The 18,790-nt window shown below is 36.4% G+C and overlaps 1 protein-coding gene across 13 annotated transcripts; it reads right to left on the reverse strand.

The window, feature by feature from the left end:
- On the reverse strand, positions 852 to 18,566 carry LOC109819750 (1-(5-phosphoribosyl)-5-[(5-phosphoribosylamino)methylideneamino] imidazole-4-carboxamide isomerase, chloroplastic-like). Of its 13 annotated transcripts, none has more exons than XM_020385619.1 (10): positions 18,258 to 18,565; positions 18,066 to 18,098; positions 15,777 to 15,884; positions 15,636 to 15,697; positions 14,128 to 14,329; positions 11,369 to 11,454; positions 10,809 to 10,910; positions 9,796 to 9,929; positions 1,567 to 1,615; positions 852 to 1,298 (listed from the first exon to the last, which is right to left on the reverse strand). In XM_020385619.1, exons 1-10 carry the CDS (start codon positions 18,304 to 18,306, stop codon positions 1,122 to 1,124), a joined length of 1,002 nt encoding a protein of 333 aa, XP_020241208.1. In that variant the 5' UTR covers positions 18,307 to 18,565; the 3' UTR covers positions 852 to 1,121. The 13 variants fall into 13 exon arrangements, with proteins under 13 accessions (XP_020241208.1, XP_020241213.1, XP_020241214.1 ...); XM_020385624.1 differs by having other exon boundaries at positions 15,777 to 15,840; positions 18,286 to 18,564; XM_020385625.1 differs by having other exon boundaries at positions 15,777 to 15,840; positions 18,258 to 18,389.

An 18,790-nucleotide genomic window follows, 5' to 3' on the forward strand; every position in this document is an offset into this window, starting at 1 on the left:
TCGAATATATTATTACCTTGCAGAAAATGTACACCTAAAAATCTATTACTACGAACCGATGATCACGAACCGGCTAGAGCCACTCGTGCTGATAACGTGTTGTAATATACTAAAGAAATGAAACAAGAGACAAGAGACGAGAGACAAGAGAAGAAGAAGAGAAATTGTAATTTTCATTCAACTTTTCATTTTCATATATGATACAATTTATAGATACATGATGGAAGATAAAAGGACATCAAGTTAATAGTCCACATACAAAGTAATGTTCACATACATTTTGTCTTTTAGATTTCCACAAAATGTCTTTTAGATTTTAACAATATTCATATTAAAATTGTAATATTTTGAACCGACCGCTTGCTTTTTACAAAATATTGTTAGTAGTTTATAAAACCAATATATTAGATAAGGGGTAGATGACATTCTTTGTACAATATAAGAGATATATCAACAAAAGGTTTCTTTAAAAAAAATTCGAACTTGCTGCTAACGAGAATGATATAGGCTTATTTCATTTTGATACTACAAAATTTACCTGTTTTCTCACTTGAAGTCCCAAAATAAAGTTTTAACACTTTGATAGCCCAATGTTCGTAAAAAGTTAAAACTTGCTGCTAATGAGAAGAGGATAGGCTAATTTAACTTTTATACCAGAAATTTTACCCCTTGTTTTCACATTGAAACCACAAAGTAATGTTTAACACTTCAACACTCCCAAAATTTCAATCCAATTTTAATTTGATACCCCAAAGTACTTTTAATGCTTTGGTGCCTTGCGCTTCTAATCCAAATACCTTAAACTTATTTAAGCACCAAATATATAGAACTTATATGTAAGTGTTTATCACTGAAAGTCGGAAATATTTAAATTCTTATATAACTTAATCATCCCTGTGACAAAACCAGCAATTTATCCTAATGTACGTTAATATCCGAACATAACATTAATAAACATTGGAATCATTAGACATCAAACCTTTAGTGCTTTCATGACAAGCAGTATCCAAAATTTCCAAATAACCAAAACATCAAAGCTTTATCAGCTACCAAGTGCTGCTATTCGATGGGAAGTAATTCTAGACGTATCATTCGTTCGCACTCATGGGAGGATACAAAAGCTATTGTCTCGCTGACTTTTGTTCCTTATGCCAAGAAACAACCTCTTTATAAGACAGATCACCACCAAATATATCGAGAGCGCTTCCTACTGTGACATCCACATTACCCTTGCCCGCCTTCTTTATCCTCTCCATATCAGCCATTGAATTCACGCCACCAGCATAAGTTACTGGTATCTGAGAACACAAATAATAATGGTTCAGAACTCGATGGGGATTATGGACGAGATTTGATTAGCGACCACAGCAAGAAAGTTTTGTCTATGAATTGAAGTCAAAAACCAATGGGTATTATAGATGAGATTTGATCAGTGCCCGCAACGAGAAAGATTTCCTAAGCGTTCATCTGCTTTATTGAATTGAAGTCAAAAAGCTCTTTGCAACTGGAAAGAAATGGGACAAAACCAGCAATAACAAGATGCAGCGACAACAAGATAACACATACAGGTGAGTAGCGACCAAGCAAAGTCACAAGCCTCTCATCAATTCCTAGCCTGTCAAACAAAACAAAAAAATTGAAAGACAAATCAGAAAACAAGAAAGAGAGCACAATGTTAGCAGTCCAAAGTTATCATGGCTTAGAACGTGAAAGGGAAACATCAATCATCAGTTGGATGGTCAGCATTAGCCAACATGATTTCTCTAATTAACAAAAAAAAAGTAGAAATGAAATGTAATTTTAGTAAAGATGTAAAAAAGAACCGAGGGTAATGTACATATTGATTGCCAAGAAGTACCTTAAACTAAAATTTTTTGTTATTTAGAATCAATTATTCAGAAGATGATGCAATTGAGGATAATGCAGTCCATTGAATAAAATCAGCAAGTAAAGGAGTTGCTTTGTGAGACTTACAGTGAACGTGGAATAGTAAATTTAAAGGGAAAGTTCTATAATAATAATTATAAGGCTCACAATACTTTATGGATCAGAATATTGAGCGATTAAAAAATTTGCAGAAATAAGTGTAGTAGAAATGAGACTATTATGGCGAACGAATTGATATAAACTATAAGGGGGATATGAGAAGAAATGAAACATGTGCAGAAAGTTAGTAGTAGAAATGAGAATATTATGGTGAACGAATTGATATAAATTAAGGATGTGATAAGAAATGGATATATTCGTAGTAAGTTGGAGGTTTCCTTATAGAGGATAAAATGAGAGAATCATTCACCAGAGGGCCGTTAAATGCACCAATTAGGAGCAATGATAAGATTATAATAAATAGAGAAAGGACAAGAGGACACCTAAGAGAACTCGGATAAAAACTATTGAGAAATGGATACAATCCCCACCATGTGAAATTCTCTCCTACTTTATTCTCTTTCCTTCACATGGTGGGGCAATATGTGTACTGCATAGGCGATATCCGGACATGTTGCTGAAAGATAAACCAATGCTCCGGCAAGTTCCCTATATCGAGTAGGCTGAGGTTAGGGATCGCCATCATCATGTCAAAGCTTCAAGTTCATTTCCATCTGTGTGGAGAGAGGAGTGGTAGCAATGGAAGGATCACTGGGAGTAACACGCTCAAGAATGTCTGAAATGTACTTCTGCTGAGAGAGAAGATAGCCACGAGAGGAGGAAGCAACCTCAATACCCAAGACGTAACGAAAGGATCCAAGATCTTTCATCTCAAATTGTCTCTGAAGATCCCGCTTTAAGGAAGTAATGACAGACGAATCACTCCCAGTGATTATCATGTCATCAACATAAAGTAATAGAATGACTGTACCGGAGGCTGAGGTCCGATAGAATAGAGCGTAGTCAGCTAGGCTCTCAATAAAACCAATAGAACGAAGAGATTGCCGAAAACGCTCAAACCAAGCCCGAGACGTCTGTTTGAGACCATATATAGCACGAAGAAGGCGACATGCATGTCCTGGAGGAGCAAGAAAGCCAGGAGGTAGCTGCATGTAGACTGTCTCAAACAGATCGCCATTAAGAAAAGCAACTTTAACATCCATTAAATACAAAGGCTAATGTTTTGCAGCTGCAACAACAATGAGAGTGCGAATGGATGTCATTTTTACAACAGGAGCAAAAGTCTTTTCATAGTCAATACTATACTCTTGTGAGAATCCCCGAGCTATAAGACGAACTTTGTACCCCTCAATAGAATTGCCAGATCGAGTCTTGACCTTATAAATCCATTTGCAACTTATCGGTTTAACACCGGAAGACAAAGGAACAATGTCCCAAGTATTAGTCCGACAAAAAGCCTCCAACTCTTTAGTTATTGCTTGTTGTCATTCTGGATACTTTAACTGCCTCAGAATATGAGTCGGGTTTTCATGTATAGAGTGAATAGAAGCAAGAAAAGAGACAAACTCAGAGGAGAATATATGCTAGTGAAACATTGAGCATACCGAGCAGGGGGATAACGATCTTGTGGAGGATTGCGGCGATGGGGAGTTACATCGGGAGAAGCTGGCACAGATGTAGAGGGGGCATCAGTAGGAGTATCTTGCTGCAAAGGGATGTAGTATGCGGATGTCCAGGATGTGTGGATGAGTCAAGAGCACTATCGTTTGATGCTATTGGAGTGAAGGAGGGAGTCGGTTGAGTAGACAAAGGTACAAGTGCCACTGATGCAGGTATAGTAGTGGAAGGTAATGAAGGGGGTTGAAGAAAGGAGAGATCTGAATCTGAAGTAGTATAATAGGAAATATTCTTAAAGGTCACATGACGGGAAATACGAAGCCTTCGAGTGGTAGGTTCATAACAACGATACCCCTTGTGAACGATGCTATAGCCAAGAAAGATACATCGTGTAGTGCGTGGAGATAGTTTATTTCATTCATGAGTTGGAAGTATGACAAAACAGACACATCCAAAAGTGCGAAGAAGAGGGTAGCGAAACTAAGATTTGAAAAGTTAAAATATGGAGAGGTGTCAGCTAATACAAAAGATAGGAGTAATATTGATAAGGTAAAGAACAGTCAGAAGTGCTTCTGCCCAGAGATTTCGAGGTACATATGCTGATATCAGAAGATCTCTAGTGGTATCGAGAATGTGATGATGTTTTCTCTCAGTAACACTATTTTCTTCATGTATGTGGACAAGATTGCTGAGAGAGAGTGCCATGTGATTTAAAAATAGATTGCATTGGTGAAGAGATATATTCACAGGCACCATCAGAGCGAAATATCTTTATACATTTATGAAACTGGGTGTAGATCATATTTGTAAAGTCTTTATAAATATTTAGAATATCAGAACGAGTACGCATGAGATATACCCAAGTGTAGCGAGAATAGTCATCAATAAAATTGACATAATATCGAGAACCAGACATTGATGGTAATGGGGCAAGTCCCTAGATATCAGGATGAATTAAATCAAATGGGGCTAAAACAATTTTATTACTGGATGAAAATGATAGGACAATTTATTTATTTAGCTAATCGACACCCAATACAGTTTGATAAAGTAGATAATTTTAAATTTCCTAATACATCTGATTCAGATAAAAGTTTTAAGCGAGAACCAAAGATATGACCCAAGCGGCGGTGCCACAGATCAGAAACAGAGAGGCTGTGAACAATGTTGGATGGAGGGAAAAGATGTAGACTCCAACTAATAAAGTATGTTAACTCTACGACTTGTCCCAATCTTCAGGCCAGTGTGATCCTGAACACAAGATTTAACATTAAATTAGATGACCAGAACTATCAGATCTTGGAGTAATATCACCTAATTGAGAGACAAGGGGAGTGTCATTAGCACTACAAATGCATAATGAAGAGGGAGCAGGTGAATAATTTGTAAGTATCGAGTTATCAAAGATCATATGATGAGATGCACCTGAGTCGAATATCCAAGGAGTAAAAGTACTAGAATGAGCAGACAATGCAATAAAATCTGAGCTAGAAGGGCACCACTAATCCCAAGATTCTTGGTTATTAATCCACTGAGAATGAGTGATCTGAGAATCATCGGTAGTGGAATCACTAGAATTGACTTTTAATATGGAGGATGTAGATAATGAAGGTACAATAACAGTTTTCGATGGACAACAAAGAGATCCGCCAATATAACCCCATAATGCGAAAGCTCGAAGATTATATTGCATAGTAGGAGACAATGCAATATAACTTTCAATATTTGTAAGTTGCACATCAAGGGGTGGAAAGGTGTAGTCCTTTCTTGTCCATGTTTGTTTTAGACAAGAGATGGGCCTGAGGGCATCAAGATGGGCCTTGCACAAAAGAGGTTGATGGCCTGGAGATTTGCCTTGCACGAGGGAGAGGGCACAAAAGAGAAATTTTCTTGCTTTTAGATAAGAGGTGGGCCTGAGGGCATGAAGACGGGCCTTTATACAAAAGAGGCTGAGGGCTTGAAGATTGGCCTTACACAAAAGAGGCTAAGGGCACAAAAGAGGGATGAACCCTAAAAATAAAATCAAACACCGTCCAGAGAAGGAGAGGGGCAGCATGATAGTAGGTGGGAGAGACATAAGCTCAAGGGAGGTTGGAATCTCAGGAGTTCGACGCGAGATCGATGGAGAGCTCAGAGGCTGTCTAAGAGTATTAGAGATCCCTAGAGATGATGATGATCGATGGAAAGCCGCACTAAGTTCGACGCGAGATCGACGCGGAGAAGAGACTACCATCAAAAGTGAGGTTGGGATTTACGACGCGAGATCGATGCAGAGAAGAGGTTGTCGTCGAAAGCGAGGTTGGGGTCTCCAACGCGAGATCGATGCGAGATCGAGGCTGGATAAGTAGTGTTGATCAGACCGGAGCAGACAATGATCAGAGGCGGCGACAGAGATAGGTAAGACCTCCGGTTATTAGTGTTCTCACTCCGATACCATGTTAATTTGGTATTGAAAAAGAAATCTGTATTTGATTGATTGTTTAGGTAGATTACAAGCTATATATACACAAGATTATACAATATAATATAAACTAAATGGTAGGTTGCACTGTAGCACACCTGGACCAGCCAAAAGGTAGCACTGTAGCAAAGGTGGAGCACCCGAAATGTATGACTTTAATATAACAGTTTTGGATGGACAACGAAGAGATCCTTCAATATAACCTCATAGTGCGAAAGCTTGAAGATTATATTGCATAGTAAAAGAACATGCAATATAATTTTCAATATTTATAAGTTGCATAGCAAGTGGTGGAAAAAGGTATAGAGTCCTTTCTTGTCCATGTTTTTTTTAGATAAGAGATGGGCCTTGCACAAAAGAGGTTGATGGCCAGAAGATTTGCCTTACACGAGAATGAGGGCACAAAAGAGAAATTTTCTTGCTTTTAGATAAGTGGGCCTGAGGGCATGAAGATGGGCCTTTACACAAAAGAGGCTGAGGGCTTGAAAATTGGCCTTACACAAAAGAGGCTGAGGGCACAAAAGAGGGATGAACCCTAAAAATAAAATCAAATGTCGTTCTGAGGAGGAAAGGGGCAGCGGGATAGTAGGTGGGATAGACACAAGCTCAAGGGAGGTTAGGATCTCAGGAGTTCGACGCGAGATCTCGGTTGGGATGTCGGTCAGGAGTTCAACACTAGATCGAGGCAGAGCTAAGAGGCTATCTAGAGTATTGGAGATCCCTACAGATGATGATCGAGGCAGAGCTAAGATGGCACCGCACTGAGTTCGATGCGAGCTCGAAGCGAGATCGACGCGGAGAAGAGGCAGCCGTCGAAAGCGAGGTTGGGATCTCCGACGCGAGATTAACGCGGAGAAAAGTCTGACGTCGAAAGCGAGGTTGGGATCTCTGACGCGAGATCGAGGCTGGATAAGCAGTGTTGATCAGACTAGAGCGGATAACTATCAGAGGCGGCGACAGAGAGGTAAGACCTCTGGTTATGAGTGTTCTCGCTCTGATACCATGTTAATTTGGTATTGAAAGAGAACTCTGTATTTGATTGATTGTTTAGGTTGATTACAAGCTATATATACAAAAGATTACACAATATAATTTAAACTAAATGGTAGGTAGTAGTGTAGCACAACTAGAGCAGCCCAAAGGTAGCCGAAAATTAGCAATGTAGCACAGCTGGAGCAGCCGAAAGGTATGACTGTAATAGCCCCCGCAAACTCATGGTGGATTACAAAACGAGAGTTTGGATAAGAAGGAACGAAATTAAGAGATTGTCAGAGCCTTGGTAAACAAATATGCGACTTGATCCTTAGAAATAACATAAGAGAGTGTAATGTTGCCAGCAACATGCTCCTGTCGAACCACATGACAATCACCTTTAATATGTTTGGTATGCTCATGAAAGACCGTATTTGTGGAAATGAACATGCCACTATCTCAACAATCTTGTCCACACTCATGAACAAAATGGTGTTGCTGAGAGAACATCGTCACATTCTCGATACCACTAGAGCTCTTCTGATATCAGCATCTGTACCTCGATATCTTTGGGCAGAAGCACTTCTGACTGCTGTTTACCTTATCAATATTACTCCCATCTTTTGTATTAGCTGACACCTCTCCATATTTTCAACTTTTCAAATCTTAGTTTCGCTATTCTCTTCTTCACACTTTTGGATGTCTGTTTTGTCCTACTTCCAACTCATGAATGAGATAAACTATCTCCACACACTACACAATGTATCTTTCTTGGCTATAGCATCGTTCACAAGGGTTATCGTTGTTATGAACCTACCACTCGAAGGCTTCGTATTTCCCATCATATGACCTTCTTTGAGAATATTTCCTATTATACTACTTCAGATTCAGATCTCTTCTTTCTTCAACCCCTTCAATACCTTTCACTACTATACCTGCATCAGTGGCACCTGTACCTTTGTCTACTCAACCTACTCCCTCCTTCACTCTAATAGCATCAAACGATAGTGCACTTGACTCATCCACACCTCCTGGACATCCGCCTACTACATCCCTTTGCAGCAAGATACACCTACTGATGTCCCCTTTACATCTATGCCAACTTCTTCCGATGTAACTCCCCCTCGCCGCAATCCTCCACAAGATCATCATCCCCCTACTCGGTATGCTTAATGTGCCAGCCTCTTTCGATGCGCATTCACATGCTACTGGGCTATAATTTTTATAGCCTTAACATGACAACTGAGGAAGTTTTGTGAAGTGTAATTTATAAAATTTAAAAGTATTTAGTGCTCATTCGTATTGTTTCTTAAATTTGTGAATATTCTTTTATGATAGTGTCACATGCTATTCTTGAAAATTCCTCTTATTCAAAATGTTATGTGTTTATCAATCGTTCTTTTTGACAATAGTTTATCTGAATTTAGTATTGATGATTTCTTAAACTTGTCTAATCCGCTAATGATAAATTTTCTACTCACAGAGTGTAAATTCACCATAATATTTGTAAACTCACCCTAATATTTTCAAATCTTTTTTCAGATGAGCATTAGACAGCTTTATCTATGACATGGAATTTGACATGAGAAGGATCTTCTAGATAATGCTTTTTCAGAGTTTAAATTCACCCTAATATTTCTAAACTCACCCTAATATTTTCAACCTTTTTCAGATGAGCACTAGACATCTTTATCTATGACACGGAGTTTGACATGAGAAGGATCTTCTAGATAACTAGTTTTAGGCCCGTGCGATGCACAGATTTGTTTAATATACAAAAATTGATGTAGCAAAAGAATACAAACAGTTCAAATAGTTTACGAAGCGCTCAAACAGTTTACGAAATATCTTGTTTAGAAAATTGAAAAGGCAGGGAGAGTTAGTTCAAATCTCAAGGAAAACTTTTTATTTTTTATTTTTTATTTCAAATTTAATATGGAGAACTTTTGTAGAAACTTGACAAGTGACACTTGCAAGAAGATAGTAATTGATATGTTTGCCAAGTGTTGTTTAAAATGGTATGGGCCATTTTTGCCAAGTGGTATTTTTGCCAAGTGGCGAATTGAAAGGTAACAACTTTTAGTAATAGTATATAGATGCTTTGATGCTGAGTTTGTAGTTATATTAGACATGTTGATATGCTTATGTAATAAGTCTTCGACTTATTAAACTTTGTTACAATGTAGCTATTGCTTCTAGACTTCTATATGCAAATAAATTTCTTTATTAAAAGTTTTAATTGTGATACGGAAGTGCATAGCAGACTTAGCATGTGCTTTACGCACGCGTTGCCGTTTTCATGCGCCTCGAAATAAGTTGTGCACTTTGGAGGCATGACAGAATAAATCTCAAAATATGTGGTATGCAGGATAACAAATCTCTAGGATTATAACTTTTGAAATAGCTCAAGGTTCCTGCAGATAAGAAATTCCTGCAGATAAGAAAGACGAATAATAGATTCCAAAACATGACGGATGCAAACATTTACACTCAAAGCACGTGCTTAAAGAAATACAGAATTATTCAAGATAAGATATTCCAATATAACTTAGAAACTGTGGACAAGAGAAAAAAATATCGTTAGACAGAGTTTCTACAGTTGTTTTTAGGGAATAAAATCTGACACATCATGAATATAGAAATGGTGGGAATTAGTGAACATTGTATGAATCTCGAGTATCAAGTGGCAGCAACGCTATCTTAGCCAAATTATGTGCCACAACTCAAAATTTAAAAAATAGAGATTCAGTTTGGTGGCTGATAGCCAGCCATTCAAAGTCTCCTAAAATTTAAGTTGGATAAATAATTTATATGGGAATAATTTACAAATTTAGAAATGTAATATTTTAGGAAGTTACCTTTTCCCTTCTACATCAACTCCATGAACTAAGAACTCATCAGCAAATGTAGCAAGGAATGTCAAACTTGTCTTGTCTAGAATTACATCACTGAACTTCTGCCATCTATCTGTGACAATGAAATACCTAGAGTTCTGCACGAAAGATCAGTCTTATACTTGCGCGATAATCTGAGCAAAAAGCAACCCAACAAAATTTCATTTCAAGTACCAGAACAAGTCGATAATCATAAAAGCAGTTTATATAGCAAAGAATGTCGAAATTTCCCTCTTTCCATATTCTCAGCAGTATAAAATTAGTAGCATATTAAATTTCCCCTCTTTCCATATTCGCATGAGTATCAAAAATTTAAATTGCATATTATAAAAGAAAAAAGGTAAAAATATCAGCAGCCATAGCCATAACAGACTAGGTTTCAAAAGGCTACACACGAAACAACAGGTAGTTTGAAGAAGGAAAAAGGTGCAAATAGACCTCGAGTCTCAGCTGATCATCTATGCTTATGGTGGTTGCTCTTATGTTAGTATTAACATATGATCAGTGCCATGGAGTAAATACGAAGAAAAAATGAGACCTGCTAAATTCTCTTTTTTGAACGAGAATCATGAACGACACAAAAAAAGCTTTCTATCTTGGTTTTCTATTCCTCGTCTCTGTTTAACTTATGTGGTTTTTATTCTAAAAGCTCTTCCTCTTAACCAACCAAAATGTAAAGTGAATGTTTATTTTAAAGATAGTCATGATCTCATAAGTCTCGAGTTTCAAAATGATTAGTAGAAACCAATAGTATTTGTTACTGTTTCCATGTAAATCAAATTAATTCCTCCAACAGAATACAACTTCACATCTACACTTAACATAGTCTAGACTTTACTTTATATCATATTAGCGACCCAATTCACATTAGACATATTCTGTTGTTTATATATGAAAACTAAGAAATTAAAAAAACAAAATAGACACAAAACAAACTATGTAACATAAGTAGCGAGGTAGATATTAAACTCATTTACCTTCTTCCTGCAACTAAGATCCAAAACGAGCCTATTCTTCCCAATCAACTGAACAAGCTGCTTAAGTCGTTCAAGGTCCATATGTCCACCATTGAAAACATACTACAGTAGTAATTAAAAGAGTTGATTTAAAACTTTTGAGAAAATATGTACTTAATAGGCTTCCACAAAGAACACAAGAGCTCTTTAAATGAAAAGAGACATTATATAGAGTGAATAAAATTTAATTTCAATCGAACAAGTTCCCTAACAAATAATATCTATAGTCCTTTCTGGAATCTGCTGAGAAACTAGATTTAGACAACTTGATACGAATCAGATTAGCTCCTCAATATAAGAATCCAAAACTCAGTAGAATGTGCTTTTCTGTGTGGCTCTGTCTAATATGTGACTCAGAACTGATATGGTTAGAAGATGAAACCACTATCCTAAAGACTGATATAACGTCACAAACTCACAATCCTAAAGACACAAAACTGAAGAGGTAGTAGCATAAAAGCAAGAAGACAAGAAACAAATAAGAATAATTTCCAATTAATCTCGTCCAAAGAATATCCTACCGATGTTACAATCACATGACTGGCTCCTTCCTCAATATAGCTCTGAGCGTTGTCGACATTGATGCCACCACCAACTTGCATCCCCCCTAAAATTTTAAGTTGGAAAATATTAATATATAAATGAGGGTATATTCTTATATAAATTGTCAGTTAACTTGAATGAGGAGTTTTTACTTTAAAAAGATGCTTCTAAATACATCGAGGTTGTTATGTCATACGAATCCTGGAAGAATCATGTTATCTAAAATTCGCCTACAATATCCACACTAAGCAGAAATTCTATAAAATTTTTATTAGTAATTTATCTATTTATTAATAGCTCCAGAGATTTAACTCTAGTAGACAATATCACTGATAATTGTTAAAACTAATAACATGACTAAGGAAACCATTTAACAAAACGATGGTAATCCAACTCTATCTTTCCTTCAGTTCCGTTCACATTTCTAGTAAATTGCATTAGATAATTAAACCACCCCCCCCCCAACCCCTCCCCCCAAAAAAAAGCCTTTGTTAATTTCTTTTAATCTGGATACGTGACTCAGTCTATCTTCAAGTACAACTAGGGCTAGTGGAAAGCCGTAAATAGTGAATGGGAGGGGTCATCATGGGCCATGGCATATATAATATGCACGTTAGTTTACATAAACATTCACCTGATCCCCACTATTCTCACACAAGTCCACCTACACATTTCTTTTGGGGATAGTGTTGTTTGGGCCCCTATGTTTTTTTTTTGGAATCTCTCCCCACCCATACTCAAAAATCCACCTTTTCCTATTATTTTTGGACCCTTTAGAATCAATAGTTCACCACTTTTAACAGTTTGACAGGACTTTGCAGTCAAAAATTTATGCAGTTAATATCAAAGAAATACTGAGATGGAGATAATTAACTAAAAAGATTTGTGATTTACTAAGGTACAAAGAAGTTAAAGACATGAATTCATTTGATTCCAAGGTCCTAAAAGAAAATAAGAAAAGGCAAGAGGAAAAGAATTTTTGTAAAATGATGGGAGCCTAAGCACAGTTTTTCCTCCTGTTTTTTAATGTTAGCTACACACGCAATAATGGGAAGAGACATTCCCCTAAGAACAACATGCAATAAGAATGTGAATGCACAAACATAATACACGAGAAATCAATAGTGAGCTTAAAAAGCATGAACAAACAACATTAAACACAATACACGACCATATCCCACAAAGTGATATTGCGATTTCAAATAAAACTTCTACCAAGTGTACATTAACACAAAGTCAGAAAACCAACTTGAAACATCATTATTTATTTATTTATCTAAACACCAATCCTCTGGACAATAGTCACATCCAACATATGATTATCATACAAAATAAATAGCCATTCCTAATAGATTTATACATTTCATTAGTGATCTAAATCCAACCAGTTCACTTTTTCCTTTAATTTTTATATAGAATATCATGCAAGTGTGATTTACTTTGTCAAATATTGAAGGATTTTGGTAGCTAATGTTCTAAACTTATCTCCATTTCCAATACACACTAGTATAATGCATTTTTGACTTTGCAGACTAGTAGTTACTTCAAATTAAATGTTATTCTCTTTTATAGAATGCAAGTGATACTCTATCAATACCAAAGGATTTTGTTAACTCGTGTTTAAGCTTACCTCAAATAAACGACAATAATACATATTTTTGACTTTGTAAACCAGTAGTTATGCTAAATCATATGCTAGTATCTTTTGTAGAATGTCGATAAGCATTTGTTAGGCATGTGCATAGATCTAGATTAGTTTGGATAAAGCTAAATAAATAAATAGTAAATAAATAAAACAAAAAATAAAAATAAAAAACTGAGCACAAATAGACAAATCAGAAGGCACACTAACCAAACCAAAACAAAAGCTCCAAACTCAATTAAGTAGAAGGTATATTGTAGATTCACTTAAGAATTTAATATGCGAGGCATTTCATGTATTTTCTTATATTAGGCATCTTCATCTACTGTGTGATAACAAACACTTGAAGTGTAGTAATTAGGCTCGGTATCCCTGCACTTGCTATTCATGAAATGTCTTGATATTGTGGACTAGTAAGCGTCAGCTAAAGGAAGTTTGGTTTGTCCCTAAGATCATGATTGTAACTAATATCATTTACTAACATCTATCCCTCATTTTTTTAATTATACAGGTTCTCACTTACCCAAATTTGATCAAGTCAGGTGTTCTAATAAGTTAGATATATTTTATATTTGTGAACCTTTAGCTATTAGCTAGGGAATTATATGCTGAACATGATGGACTGGGTTAGGCTTACCCGGAGAAAAACCTGAAGACTAAAATTGCAGAAGGATTTGTTTGCTCAATACAAAAACGAATCAGCTAATTATGGACATGTCTATGAAAGCATCTGATTCAATATAAACTTAACTAATTTTCCTTTTATTTATTTATTTTTGGTTATTTTTTATCACTTGAATTGAACCGGCACTAACTTGTATCACTATGTACACTATCGATGTCGAACAAATACGTAGATGCTTGTGATTCTTTACTTAGCCAAGTAAAAAAATTAACATCTGCATAAATATGGGCATGAGTATGTGTTTCTTACCCAGTAAGAGTCACAGGCTTAAAGTATATCAAATACCTAAGCACTATCATAAACAAACTTCACTCCAACTCAATAAATTAGGTTACAAGAATCAAATAAAGAATTTGCATAAATATTGTTGACAACAGAAAGAATTTTTTTTGATAGTTGAGCAAATTTACCTGGATAGGCATGCAAGGCTTCAATAGCTGCACATTTGCTTGCAGCATCAGCACCAAGCATTATCACATGACCCCCAGCAAGTTCATCCTTCTTGTACAAAGTTGCATATTCAGCTGGAGATTTATCTGATTCAAAATTGGTTACCAGAGTGCCTTCAGCCGAATCTTGAAGTGTGGATCCAACTATTTGCTTGACTTTTCCCTAAAGCCCAAGCTTAACTTTATAAGAAACAAATATCTTCATCGATTATGATTAAAGGAAAGCTAGACAACTACAAGCCAAATTTTAAGAGTTTGCTTGACTGCCCTACTAATTGGCAATAGTCTAAACAATATAAAGATCAAGGACTACGCAGCTACAGATATGGATTTTTCGCATTATTGAACCTGAATACTGTTGTTTAGAGTAAATGTATTTTAGCTTTGATAAATCATGATTTCTTTGGTATGCTCAATCAAGAGAATAATTCAACATTTTTTTACTTAACAAACCGAATGAAATACCAAAAATGTCTACATGAAGTCGGTATATGAAAGACAACTACTATCATATAAGTCTCTCCCTATGAAAGTCAAGAGTCACTTTGGAGCATGACTTAAGCCTCCAAAATTCTACGAAAATAAGACAAAGAACCCAAGAAATTTTAATAACCTAATTGATTCCCTCATGAATTACCTAAAATTAGATTCTTGCATGGGTATACAATACACCAGCAACATAATTTAGGATTATTTGCACTTCAATGCCCCCAAAATTTCACCCCTTGAACTTTGATATCCCGAAGTTCTATCTTGACAATTTGGTACACCAAAGTTAATTGGCATTAATTTGACAATTCAATACCCCAAAACCATAACTTTGTTTCTCACTTTCTCCAAACTCAAATAACTGAGATTTGGCAAGGAACTTCTCATTTACTTTTCTCTGTAGATATTATTCTTGAACAAAATTAACAACTTTTGCACTTTGGGGTATAGAATTGTCAAAATGAAACTTTAGGGTGTCATAGTTTTTATTTTTTAAAAGGTGAAACTTTGGGGCATTAGTGAACAAATAACACATATATTTATTAACATCATCTATAATTAATCAAAAGAACAACCACTTCTGAAAATTAAATGAGCATCGGATCACATAGCTACCTCATGTATATCAATACAAGGCCGAAATCGCACCCCACATTCGAAGTTAATTGCCATTAATTTTGAAAATTCGATACCCCAAAACCATAACTTTGTTTCTCACTTTCTCCAAACTCATAACTAAAATTTGGCAAGAAACTTCTCATTTATTTTTCTCTGTAGATATTAATCTTGAGCAAAATTAACTTCTTGCACTTTAGGGTTTCGAATTGTCAAAATGAAACTTTAGGGTATCAAAGTTTTTTTAAAGGAGAAACTTTGGGGCATTAGTGAGCAAATAACACATATTTACTAACATCATCTACAATTAATCAAAAGAACAAAAATTTCACAAAATTAAAAAGAGAATCAGATCACATAGATACCTCATGTATATCAATACAAGGCCGAAATCGAACCCCGCATTTGACCACAAGACGAACAAATTCTGCAATAAAAAACACAGCTCAAATTTTTCGTAACTCCATATTATATTCACAAAAAAAAAAATTCACGAGTCGACTTACGGGAAGAAGAGCATGAGCTCGAAGTCCACACTGGAGGTGCCCATTGATTCTTCTTGTGCTTTATCTGAGGAAAGGAAGTAAGAGAGATTTTGGAGGCAGATCTGAGACCTGAAAGCATGTGAAGATCCATTAATTGGGTTTTTTCTAGGCTTGAGATGGAGAAGGGTAGAGCCGTAGAGAGAGGTGGAGGCGCAAGTGGAGAGGAGCAAACGGCACCGGGTCTAAGGCTTATGTACCCAAGCCCGATCAACAAGGGTAGATGCGGATTTTTCCTTTTTTTTCTTCTTGGGTTTTTGCATATGTAATCCTCACAATTTTCATATTTGCAAAGTTATCCTTTAATTCTTGGCACGTGCAAATGTACTCTCCAATTCCCTGACATTGGTTTTTTCTACATCTTCCACTGATGTGAAGTTATTGATCAACTATATTATGAGCTATAACAAACCAAACAAGAGGATAAAAATCACTATAATTGACAAAAGGTATCTTCAAAATACTTACTTAACAAGCCAGACAAAATGTGGAAAATAACTATAGTGGATAAAATATATACACATGATACTTATTATAGCTTACGACACATGTAATATATTTTATTACAAAATTCCTATTAAAGACCAGTAAACATTAAGTTCACATTATATCTATCTCAAATTTGTTGGGAAGATATGCACGACATCGCAAATTTGCGTCATATATATATATATATATAGAGAGAGAGAGAGAGGTGAACTTATGTCAACTTAAGTGGACAAGAGGCCTTCGTCCACTAAACATTATATCCACTCATATACATAAAAAATCTCTTCATATATTGCAAGGATCCTTAGGTATCATCAATGGATAGAAACTTTGGTGAATGATCTACTTAAGTTGACATAAGTTTTTCTCTCTATATATATATAATCTATATATATAGAGAGAGAGAGAGAGCGCTCTATATATATAGAGAGAGAGAGAGAGGTGAACTTATGTCAATTAAAGTGGACAAGAGTCATTTGTCCACCAAATTTTCTATCCACTCATATATATATATAAAGTCTCTTCATATCTTACATAGATCCCTAGGTATCATCAATAGATAGAAAGTTTGGTGGATGATCCACTTAAGTTAACATAAGAATTTTTCTATATATATATATATATAAGTATGGGTTTGAGAAAACTTTTTCATGGTCAATATTATCCTTAATCCTTTTGAATATTACATTTCAATGTTATCCTAATCCTACTTAATAATAAACTTGTTTTGTTATTACTAATTCAAAGAAATAATATATCAAATAATAGATAACAAATATTAAATACTATGTAAGAGAATATATCCATGCTGAAATTTGTTCCTTATCCATGCACAATGAGTAGGGGTGCAAAATGGTCCAGATTTATCCGGACCGACCGCAACCGTATCCGTTTAGAAAGCGAATATGGTATGAAAAAATTAAAACAGGTCGGATATGATTTCGGATACGGTTGCAGTTTAGATTTTTTATCCGGATACGGTTTCGGATATGCTTATCGCGTCGAAATTGCGGATACGATCCTGATATCCGGATATTTGAAATGGGCTAAGTATAATGCTTGTATTGGGTCGGGTCTAGAACATATACTCATGTTATCCGCAACCCGACCCAAATTCAACTCAAAAGAAGTCACATATCTTCAGAAACCCTAAGTCTTCTTTCAAAATCCCGCTGCGCCTCCGCCTCCAAGCTAGGGCTGTGCAAACAGTCGTTCAGTTCGGTTTTTATCAAATTTTGAACAACCGAACCGTCCATTATTCAAAACCGAACCGAACTGTTGCAAGTCGGTTCGGTGCGGTTCGGTTTGTTTGGTTCTAACCAATTAATAAACTTCTCCACGCTAATACCTGCTATTTCAGAGATCTGTAAGCATTTAGGGACAATGAAATAGAAGTGGATAAGAATTGTAACAGCAAACGTTCCCAAGAAACTCAAATTGATTTCATAAGATGTATTGTTAAGGGAAAGCAAAATAAGCTGCCAATAGACTCCCTCAGCAATCGAAGTGCACGACATAATCCACTATAAGGGAAATGAAAAAGGAAAGGAGGAGATTAAAGCAGTCGGAATAAAAAGAATCATTTCAGACACAAAATTGAAATGTGTGAGACGCGAAGGACAAAATTTGAAATGCGTTGAGGGGCACCATGGAAATATCCAGGATCACTGAAAAGGTACTTGTGCAATTAGAAATGCTGAAACGCAGTAAATCTCAACTAAGATAAAGATGAAGGAACATTGACAAAAATAAGTATCGACAAACCTTGTACAAAGTATCTAGAATGAGAAGATCCAACTGCAAGAGTGAAGCATATAAAATAATCATAAAAAAGGAAGGGGAAAAGAATAAGAAGAGGATGCAGGCGGCGGCTGCAGGTTTGTTTTGTTGAACATAGTAAACTAGGGGTTTCTTGAAAAAGAGAAAAAAAATCAAAAAAAAAATCTTGTAGTTTACCATAGGATGGGAAGGAGGAGATTGAGACCTGAGAAGAGTTGAAGCACATGAGCGAGAGGGCGGCGTCCAAAACCCTAGTTCCTGGGGTTTGCGAGCTGAGAGAGGCGGCGATACACGAGATTGCGCTCGACGGATAGGAAGAGGAGGAGGGGTTGGTGGAGGTTGAGGCGGTAGATCACCGGAGATTGGTGGCGAGCTGGGCAAAGAGGCAGGTTAGATCGGCCACAGTCACCATGAGTTGGGGGGAAGAGAGAGGAACTGAGAGCATGAGAAGAGGAAGAGTGGCGGCTGGATTTTAGGGTTTGAGTGTGGATATTTGGGAATGGTTGAACGGGTCGGGTTTGAGGGTTAATGGGTATATTATTAGTTCGGTTGGTTCGGGCGGTTCGGGTTGAAAATTTTTCAATCCGATCCGAACCGCCCCACAAATAAAACTGACACGAACTGCTAATTTTGGGTTGCTTCGGTTGGTTTTTTCGGTTTGGACTGAACCATGCTCACCTCTACTGCAAGCCGCCTCCGAGCTCCCGCTC

Source organism: Asparagus officinalis, chromosome 8 (assembly GCF_001876935.1).
Source record: "Asparagus officinalis chromosome 8, Aspof.V1, whole genome shotgun sequence".
In the NCBI taxonomy this organism is placed as follows: Eukaryota; Viridiplantae; Streptophyta; class Magnoliopsida; order Asparagales; family Asparagaceae; genus Asparagus; species Asparagus officinalis.